This window comes from Scyliorhinus torazame, chromosome 12 (genome assembly GCF_047496885.1).
Source record: "Scyliorhinus torazame isolate Kashiwa2021f chromosome 12, sScyTor2.1, whole genome shotgun sequence".
NCBI lineage: Eukaryota > Metazoa > Chordata > Chondrichthyes > Carcharhiniformes > Scyliorhinidae > Scyliorhinus > Scyliorhinus torazame.
In genome coordinates, this window is record NC_092718.1 from 218,245,334 (window position 1) to 218,255,042 (window position 9,709).

The 9,709-nt window shown below is 50.3% G+C and overlaps 1 protein-coding gene and 1 long non-coding RNA gene across 4 annotated transcripts in view; one reads left to right on the forward strand and one right to left on the reverse strand.

Annotated features, from left to right (window-relative positions):
- The window catches only part of LOC140386987 (flotillin-2), a 135,285-nt gene extending 131,635 nt beyond the window's left edge, over nucleotides 1-3,650 (reverse strand). For 2 of the 3 annotated variants that reach the window (XM_072469945.1, XM_072469946.1), the window contains exon 1: nucleotides 3,436-3,606. In XM_072469945.1, coding sequence (XP_072326046.1) covers nucleotides 3,436-3,484 — 49 coding nt within the window. In that variant the 5' untranslated portion in view covers nucleotides 3,485-3,606. Of the gene's footprint in view, nucleotides 1-3,435 lie in introns of all 3 variants that reach the window. The other variant, XM_072469944.1, reaches the window with a different exon arrangement.
- Nucleotides 3,651-3,734: 84 nt separating this feature from the next.
- LOC140386989 (uncharacterized) lies at nucleotides 3,735-6,552 on the forward strand. The gene is made up of 2 exons (XR_011933728.1): nucleotides 3,735-3,784; nucleotides 5,138-6,552. It is a non-coding gene; the product is annotated as an uncharacterized lncRNA (long non-coding RNA).
- Nucleotides 6,553-9,709: the final 3,157 nt, after the last annotated feature.

The window sequence follows — 9,709 nt, forward strand, 5'->3', positions numbered from 1 at the left end:
AGGCCTGCAGCGCGGGTTCACTTCCCGTATCAGCTTACCCGAACAGGCGCCAGAATGTGGCGACTAGCGGCTTTTCACAGTAACTTCGTACTTGTGACAATAAAAGATTATTATTATATCCCTCACAAACTGACCTTGGAATTTGAGCAATTCCATAAGAGATCTTGCGGGAAAAGCAAGTTAACCTCGCGTGTAAACCTGCGGCAGACTGAAGTTCTGAAAAAAGGTGTCCACGTAAGCTCAGAGAGCAGCACTTCAGAATCAGCAGATCCATCCGGCACATCATCCAAACCAACACTCCCAGTTGCGGATGCTGTCTATCAGATGAGAGAATTCCACAGAGACCTTGCCTGCCCACTCATGTGCATTTAATATATTCCAAGGTATTATTCTCTTTTTAATGAATTTAAGTGATGTGGGTGCCTCTGGCTATGCCAGCTTTTATTGCTCATTCCTAGCTGAGGTGGTGGTTGTGAGTTGTCTTATTGAATCGCAGTACACCCACTGTGCTGCTAGGGAGGGAGTTCCAAGGTTTAGTACCTGCGACAGTGAAGGAACGGCGATATATTTCCAAGTCAGGGTGGTGAGTGACTTGGAGGGGAACCACCTCCAGGTGGTGGTGTTCCCAGGTGTCTGCTGCTCTTGTCCTTTTAGATGGTAGTGGCCGTGGGTTTGAAAGGTTCTGCCTAAAGAGCCTTGGTGAGTTCCTCCAGTGCATCTTGTAGATGGTACACACACCTGCTTCACTGGTGGGATTGAATTTTTGTGGAAGGGGTAGCAATCAAGCGGGCTGCTTTGTCCTGGATGGGGACGAGCTTCTTGAGAGAATCCCATTATACTCCCGACTTGTGCCTTGTAGATGGTGGATAGGCTTTGGGGAGTCAGGAGGTGAGTTACCCGCCGCAGGATTCCTAGCCTCTGACCTACCGTTGTAACCACAGTATTAATATGGCTAGTCCAGTTCAGTTTCTGGCCAATGGTAACCCCCAGGATGTTGATAATAGGGGATTCAGTGATGGTAATGCCATTGAACGTCAAAAAGATTGTGGTCAGATTCTCTCTTGTTGGAGGGAACAGCAGCAGGGGAATACTCTTTGGTGTCCCGGCCAACATTACGCGGAAAACAGATTATCTGGTCATTATCTCATTGCAATATATAGCTTGCTCTCTGCACAAGTTGGCAGCAGTGATTTCCGATTGCACTTCTAAAGAATCTGAAACCGGCTGGAAAACACTTGGGGATGCCCTGATGTGGTGAAATATACATTAAAAATTGGAGTGCTTTCTTTGACAAAGGGTCATGGCTCAAACTTTAAGCTATCTCTGTTCTATGTCAGTTACGTTTCCTATTTTTTGTTCTAATTCCTGCCTTCACTGATGTTTCCCTTTTAACTGCACACCCCAAGCCAGTTTCCCCACTCGCTGTTAAGTGTAACAAGTTAAAACACGGGCAGGCACGGTGGTGCAGTGGTTAGCCCTTACGGCGCCAAGGACCCAGATTCAATCCCGAATCCCCAGGTCACTGTCCATGTGGAGTTTGCACATTCTCCTGGTGTCTGCGTTGATCTCACCCCCATAACCCAAAGACGTGCAGGGTAAGTGGATTGGCCACGCTAAATTGCCCCTTAATTGGAAATTTTTATTTTTTTTATAAAGTTAAAACACACGCAACAGGTACAATTCAAGATCTATCATAGATAAGTAATTTTAGTTTTCAGTTTTTCTTCAGAGAGAAATACTGCTGGAAATCGGAAAATGCTACAAATACCTAGCAGGTAAGGTGCACACATAAGAAACAGGGGATCAAATGTCATCACTCTGAAATGTAAACTGGTTCTCTCTCTCTATAAATGCTGCCCAGTTTCAAGCATTTTCTGTTTCTATTTCACCCTTTTATGTTTGCTTGACAGGGTGGACACAGGGGTTGCTTCACCTGCTTGGGGAAAATAGAACACAGGGTCACACTCTCAGGATAAGGGGTGGGTAATTTAAGAGTGGGATGAGGGTATATTTTTTCCCTCAAAGGATTATGAATTGTCCATTCCAGAGAGTTGTGAATGCTCCGTAATTGTGTAGGGTTAAGACCGCGATGGACAGATTTTGGGTCTCTAGCGGACTCAAGGGATACGGGGAGGGGGTCGGAAAGTGGAGTTGAGGCAATGGGCTATGCAGTTCATTCTTGCTCTTATTTCTTACTGCTTTTAATACTGTCGCATGACCTACATGACTTAGAACCTTGGGCAGTGGTCATGATTTCACCCACTATAATCAGCTTCAGGAGATGCAAATAAATGCAAAGGCCTCAAATTCAATGTCTCCACCCAGAGAAGCCACGCCCCTTCAACTAACAGAGCAAATGGCATCCGAAGGCTAATTTTATAAACTGTAAAAATCCATATTGGAATGATATTGCCCCCTTACAGAGCACACCAATCAACGTTGACTGTATACATGACAGGGGTGTATACAGGTGTTACACAGTGGGTTAAATGCAAACTCCCTTTGCAATCAAAGGGTTAATGGGCCAGCCTTCAAGTGTGCTTACATAAACAAGACAGGAAAATTCAAGAGGTTAGACTGAAAACAAAATCTAAGACAGGCAGTGTTTAAATGAGTGGGGGGGGGGGGGGGGGGAAGAGAACCGTTGTGTAATCTACTACAATGCAGCTCTCCATTTGTGGTCAGGTACACACCCTGGTTCAGGTTGGCAGCCGAGCATTCGAACAAGGTGCATACAAAAATCACCTCAAAAACATAAAGGTTCCTGCTGCTTTCGAACCGCCAGCCAATGCAGATTGTGGGCATGGACCAAACTTTCGGTGTTTTATTGATGGAAAGCGTTCAATTTGCAATAAATTATTAACACAAGCCGAACAATTGAACCTTGGGGGGGGGGGGGGGGGGGGGGGGGTCAGCTCTTTAAAATAAACAGATTGTAAAGGAAGAGAGGGAAGGGATTCAGATTCCTCCAACTCTGGCATTTAAATCCCTCAGCAAGAAAGCAAAACAGCAGCAACTGCACAAAAAAAAACCCCAGACCCACTACATCCATTAAAAAAAAACACCCACATTTCATCCCAATTGCCAGGTCAGGGATCTCAGAAACTTTAATCAAGTGGGTTGGAAATGGAGTTTTAAACATGGTTAACGATTTTGAGTGAAGGGGGAGGAAAAACGTTTTTTATGGAAAGGAAGGAAAATAATGATAAAAATCTGCCCCCTCCCCAAAAAAAATTAAACCTGAAGCAAATGGAGACTGGGCCAATTTAACCCCACTCACTATCTGAGCATTTGTGGGGGTTTGGGTCAGTGAGGCCTAGTTTCTCAGGAGCCCCCCCCACCACCTTTATTTATTTTAATGTCGCCCCCCAGCCTCGCCCCCCCCGGGGGTTAATCGCGCCGCTGCTGCCGCCAGCGAGGCTGGAAGCGGGTTACCTGACACCACCAGCGCCTCGTTGGGCCCCACCGTGTGACAATTGCCCATCTTCGCCGCCCGCCGCTTTCCCCCTTCGCCTCTTCAACAACAGGCAGCGGCCGCGATCCCCGGCCGAGAAAACCGCCTCGCCACACCCAGCGCCGTCTCTCTCTCTCTCTGCGGGGCGGAAGTCAATCAGCGTTGCCGCCGCCGCCCCCATGGCCGCCACACCGAAACCCCTCCCCGCGGGCGGAACTGTTCCGCCGCGGGGCGGAAGCTGTTCGGGGGGTGTCACACTGATACTGTTCCGCCGCGGGGCGGAAGCTGCTCGGAGGGAGGCGGGTGTCACACTGAAACCGCACCGGAAAGGTTTGGCGCGCACGCGCGCTGTCAAGCGGCAACCGATTTCTTCACTCCCGCTGTTACTTCATCGCCAACTGCCGCCTGCTTATTGCCCCGCAATTTAACAGAAATTAATGTCACAATCTCAGATCATGCACCCAGGGTGTAATGTAGGAGAAAAATCAACGCTTTTTAAAATACATTTTCCTGCCCTTTTCCTCCCCCGCAGTCACTGGTTTGGATCATCCTGGAGGTCAGAGTTTATCAAACCTTTGACCCGGGACACATTTTTACCAACTGGCCGACCTGCGCCACCGTCGACCTTTGTGACCCCCAACCTCCGACCTTCATGACCCGCTGACCTTCGCAACCCACTCCCGCTGACCTTCACCGTCGTCGACCTTTGTGACCCCCAACCGCCGACCTTTGTGACCTGCTGACTTTCGCCACCCCCAACCGCCGACCTTCGAGACCCCCACCCGCCGACCTTCAGGACCCCCACACGCCGACCTTCGAGACCCCCACCCGCCAACCTTCGGGACCCCCACCCGCCGACCTTCGGGACCCGCTGACCTTCACAACCCACTCCCGCTGACCTTCGCCACCCCCAACCGGCGACCTTCGGGACCCCCACCCGCCGACCTTCGAGTCCCCCACCCGCCAACCTTTGAGACCCCCACCCACCAACCTTCGGGACCCCCACCCGCCGACCTTCGAGACCCCCACCTGCCGACCTTCGGGACCCGCTGACCTTCACAACCCACTCCCGCTGACCTTCGCCACCCCCACCCACCAACCTTCGGGACCCCCACCCGCCGACCTTCGAGTCCCCCACCCGCCAACCTTTGAGACCCCCACCCGCCAACCTTCGGGACCCCCACCCGCCGACCTTCGAGACCCCCACCTGCCGACCTTCGGGACCCCCACCTGCCGACCTTCGGGACCCGCTGACCTTCACAACCCACTCCCGCTGACCTTCGCCACCCCCACCCACCAACCTTCGGGACCCCCACCCGCCGACCTTCGAGACCCTCACCCGCCGACCTTCGCGACCCACCATTTTCACTTACCTTTGATGTGACAGGTGAGCCTGCCTGGTCCTCACGATCTCAATCGCTTTGTTATTCAGTGCTCCATTTCTGATAATAATTCCCCAGATCATTTAAGATCTCACTACATCGGTTGAAAAAAAAAGAGGTTTGTCCTCAAACTCGCCATGTTTAGTCTTCAAATGTCTTTGAAGTTTTGAAGGTTTTAAACTTTCATTTGCCAGCGCTTCCTTGCATTTAACAGACATGAACTTTGAATCCTGATTTGCAGTGGCACAATTAACCCGCACCTCAAGAAATCATCTTTATGCTGCTTTGTTCCTGTTTTCAGCATCTTCCTGATGGGTTGTTCACCAGAGGCCCTGCAGCTCACACCAGTACTGCTGGCAGCAACAAAATGGAGGAATCTCTCGCGCCCAGAACTCGTGATGTCAGCGCACGGGGCTGCATGACCTGCTCTCTGCCACCACGCCCATCGCTTGCTGAAAGAAAACTGGTGCTGGACAGCATGCTGACGTCAGGAGGAGGCGGTCCACCCCGCTGGGCTCCGGGCCTGCGCACTGCTTGGTCCAGCACGCACGCGCAGGATGGCCGGCAATCTCACAAGTCGGTCGCTAACGGCATTTCTAAAGCCGGTCGCGGCCATTAGGCATTCCACCTGCGATCGGGAATGCCACGATCGAGTGCCACGACCCTCCTGAAATCTGCCCGCGACCCACCCGCGGGTCGCAACCCTGAGTTTGAAAACCCCTTCTGTAGAGCCTCCTTCAAGTGGTCATTCCCCATGTCTGGGCCCCAACAGGGACGGTGCGGAGCCACATGGGTGATCTAGGGATGCCAACCCTCCAGGATTAACCTGGAGTCAGAGAGGTTTACAGCACAGAACGAGGCCCCTTGGCCCATCCTGTCTGCGTCGGCCATTAAGCACCTACTTATTCTCTCATTTTCCAGCATCTGGTCCATAGCCGTGTGTACTACGGCATTTCAAGTGCTCATCAAAATGCTTCGTAAATGTTGTGAGGGTTCCCCTTCAGGCAGTGAGTTCCAGATTTCCACCACCCTCTGGGAACATAGGAATTAGGAGCAGAAGTCAGCAATTCAGCCCTTTGAGCCTGCTCCACCATTCAATCAGACCCTGGCTGATCTCTTCGTGGCCTCAAATCTACCTCCTCGCCTGCTGCCCATATCCCTTTAACCTGTTTTTTTAAATCAGAAATACATCTACCTCTTTTTTTTCCTTTCCTTTTTTTTTAAATTTAGAGTACCCAATTCATTTTTTCCCATTAAGCGGGCAATTTAACGTGGCCAATCCACCTACCCTGCACATCGTTGGATTGTGGGGACGAAACCCACGCAAACACGGGGAGAATGTGCAAACTCCACACGGACAGTGACCCAGAGCCGGGATCGGACCTGGGACCTCGGCGGCAATCTATATCTGTGACCTCTTGGTCTCGATTGCCCCACAAGGGGGAACATTTGGTCTATGTTTCCTTTATATACCTTGATCAGATCCCCTCTCATCCTTCTAAACTCCGCGAATATAAGCCCCACTGTTTAATCTCTCCTCGTACGTCAACCCTTTCATCCACAGAATCAATCTGGTGAATTCCTCTGAACTGTCTCCAATGACACCACATCCTTTCCCAATACTCCAGATGTGGTCTCACCAACACCTTAGACAATTGCAACAACACTTCTCTACTTTTATACTCCAGTCTTTTTGCAATAAACACTAACATTCCATTTGACTCTTTATTTGTCTTTTTTGCCTGGGTGAAAGGGTTTTTGCTCAAATCCCCTCTCAATCATTTTAATAATTACATAATTCCCTTTGGAAAGCTACGATCGAACCTGTCTCCACCACACTCTCAACAATGCATTCCTGGTCTGAACCACTTGCCTCTAAATCTATGCTCCCTGGTTTTTGGCCCCTCTACTAAGGGGAAAAGTTTCTTCCTGCCTACTCTATTCATGACCCTCACAAATTTGTACACCTCTATCAGGTCCCCCCCTCAGCCTTCTCTGCTCGCAGGAAAACTACCCCAGCCGAACCAGCCTCTCTTTCTAGCTGAAATGTTCCAGCCCAGGCAACATCCTGGGGAATTTCCTCTGCAGCCTTCCCACTGCAATCCCATCCTTCCTATAGTGTGGCGACCAGAACTGCACACAATACTCAAGTTGTGGCCTAACCAGCGTTTTATACAGCTCCATCATAACCTCTCTGCTTTTATATTCTCTGCCGTAGCCAATAAAGGCAAGTGACCCCTATGCCTTGTTAACCACCTTATCTACCTGTCCTGCTGCCTTAAGGGATCTATGGACATGCACCCCAAGGTCCCTCTGGTCCTCCGTACTTCCCATCGCCCTATCGTTCATTGTGTATTCTCTTGCCTCCTTAGTCCTCCCAAAATCACCTCACACTTTTCAGGGTTTAATTCCATGTGCCTCTGTTCTGACCAGCCCGTCTATGTCGTCTTTTAATCTCAGGCTTTCCTCCTCGCTATTTACCGCGCCTGATCTGGCGCCTCCAGGAACTGCAGTTCAATCTCCAGGTTTGTGCAAAGCAGGAGAAAAATCACCGGGACATCGCAATAGGTAGATTTTGTAATTTTCTTTGAACATTTCTCCAAAACAGAGAGAAAGATTGAAAGCTGGCGGGTCAGGGGAAGCTGACATTTGGCTCATTTTGCTTTCAGATTGGCATAGGAGGGCTTTGCACTCCAAGGATGAACGTGAGGGTCAGGTTGTGTGGTGAAACATCCAGGGCACTCCCAGTGAGGGACTGCGATGCCCAGCACACTATCAGCACATTCCATATGGGGGCACTAATTTAAACCAATTGGCAAAAGAACCAGAGGTGACATGAGGATCTTTGTTTGAGGCAGGAAGTGGTTAGGACCAGGAATTCTGAGAGTGGGCAGCACAGTGGTTAGCACTGCTGCCTCACAGCTCCATAATAATAACCTTTATTATTGTCACAAGTAGGCTTACATCAACACTGCAAAGAAGTTACTGTGAAAATCCCCTCGTCGCCACACTCCGGCGCCTGTTTGGGTACACAGAGAGGGAGAATTCAGAATGTCCAATTCACCCAACAGCACATCTTTCGGGACTTGTGGGAGGAAACCGGAGCACCCGGAGGAAACCCACGCAGACACGGGGAGAACGTGCAGACTCCGCACAGACAGTGACCCAAGTCGGGAATCAAACCCGGGTCCCTGACGCTGTGAAGCAACAGTGCTAACCACTGTGCATCATTAGCAAAGTGATGGTAAGTGTCACCAGCAGTGCTATCAAGCAGCACTTGCTCAGCAATAACATTCAAGTCGACAGGGAAAATGGGTGGCTCCAACAGAGTAGCTCTTACAGAGAACCAGCACGGACGTGACCGGCTGAATGGCCTTCTTCTGAGCTGCAAGCAATGTATGTTAAAATGAAACCTTGGCTACCCACTCGGGTGAATATAAAAGATCCCACAGCGTGGATTTGAAGAAGAGCAGGGAGGCTACTTTCAGGATTGGCTGTAAGGAGCTCTGGAATGTCCTGAGGATGTAAAAGGTGCTAGATAAATGCAAGTTGTTTCTCAGGGACGTGTGAAAAGTTTACACGTGGTCTGTGTTCGGGTTCCACCGGGTTTACAACAAGAAACCTGAATGACCGACCTCTGCTGGCGAATGGTGTAACTGCAGCACAACGTCAAGGGCACAATAGAAACTTGCATTTCTGTAGCACCTTTCGCAACTTCATGATGTCACAATATGCTCAGCAGCCAATGAAATATTTCTGAAGTGTTGCCATTGCTGTAATGTAGGAAACAGTCCATTAATTCTTTCATGAGATACTAGAATTTTAGACTTCGGTGGGGCTGACTTCTTTAAAAAATATATTTTAATTCCAAACATTGCAAAAATCTCACAAACACTTAAAAAAAGCACTCAAATATAATACAAACATACTGTTACAAATTAACAGTAATGAACCCAAAACCCCTAGTCCCCCCCTCCACCGGTCGACCCCTCCCTCCTCCCTGACCACAAACAGATTCTTGACAAAGCAGCTTCCGCCTGGAGTAAAACTCTTCCTCCTACCCTCTGATGGCATATTTGATTATTCCCAATCTCAGAAATTCTGCCAAGCCCCCCCCCCCCCCCGGGAGTGGTCCGAGGTGGCAACGCCGACCTCCAACCCAGCAGGGTTCGTCGCCGGGCGATCAGAGAGGCGAAGGCCAAGGTGTCGGCCTTCTTCCCCTCAAGAAACACCGGCAAATCCGACACCCCAGAAATCGCCACCGGTGGACACAGCTCCAGCCTAACCCCCATGACCTCCGACCTTGTCCCAAAGAACGAAACCCAAAACCCGACCAATATTGGGCAGGGCCAGAACGTGTGTGAGCGGTTCACCAGCCACCTTAGACACCTCTCACTCCGGGCCCCCTACACCGGGAATGAACCCACTCATGTGCGCTGTAGTCAGGAGCACCCTATGGACTATTTTAAATTGTATCAGGCTCAGCCTGGCCCAAGAAGAGCTCGAGTTTACCCCTAACAAAATCTCACTCCAGTCCCCTCCCTCCAGCCCCAGGCCTGATTCCTCTTCCCACTTCCCTTTATTTTCTCTAACAGACCTTTCCCTGTCTCCACCAACCACTATTTATGTCCGAGATCTTCCCTTCCCCCAGCTCATTGCAAGACAACATCCTGTCCATCAGTGAAGGTCTCGGTAACTGGGGGAAATGAAGAGATTTCTTTGTGAACAAAGTCCCGCACCTGCAGATACCTAAACCCCCTCTCCCTCAAGATTGGCATTTTTCCTTCAACTCCTCCTGGCCCAGGGGCAGCAGAGTGGCGCAGTGGTTATCACAGCTGCCTCACGGCACCGAGGACCCGGGTTCGACCCCGGC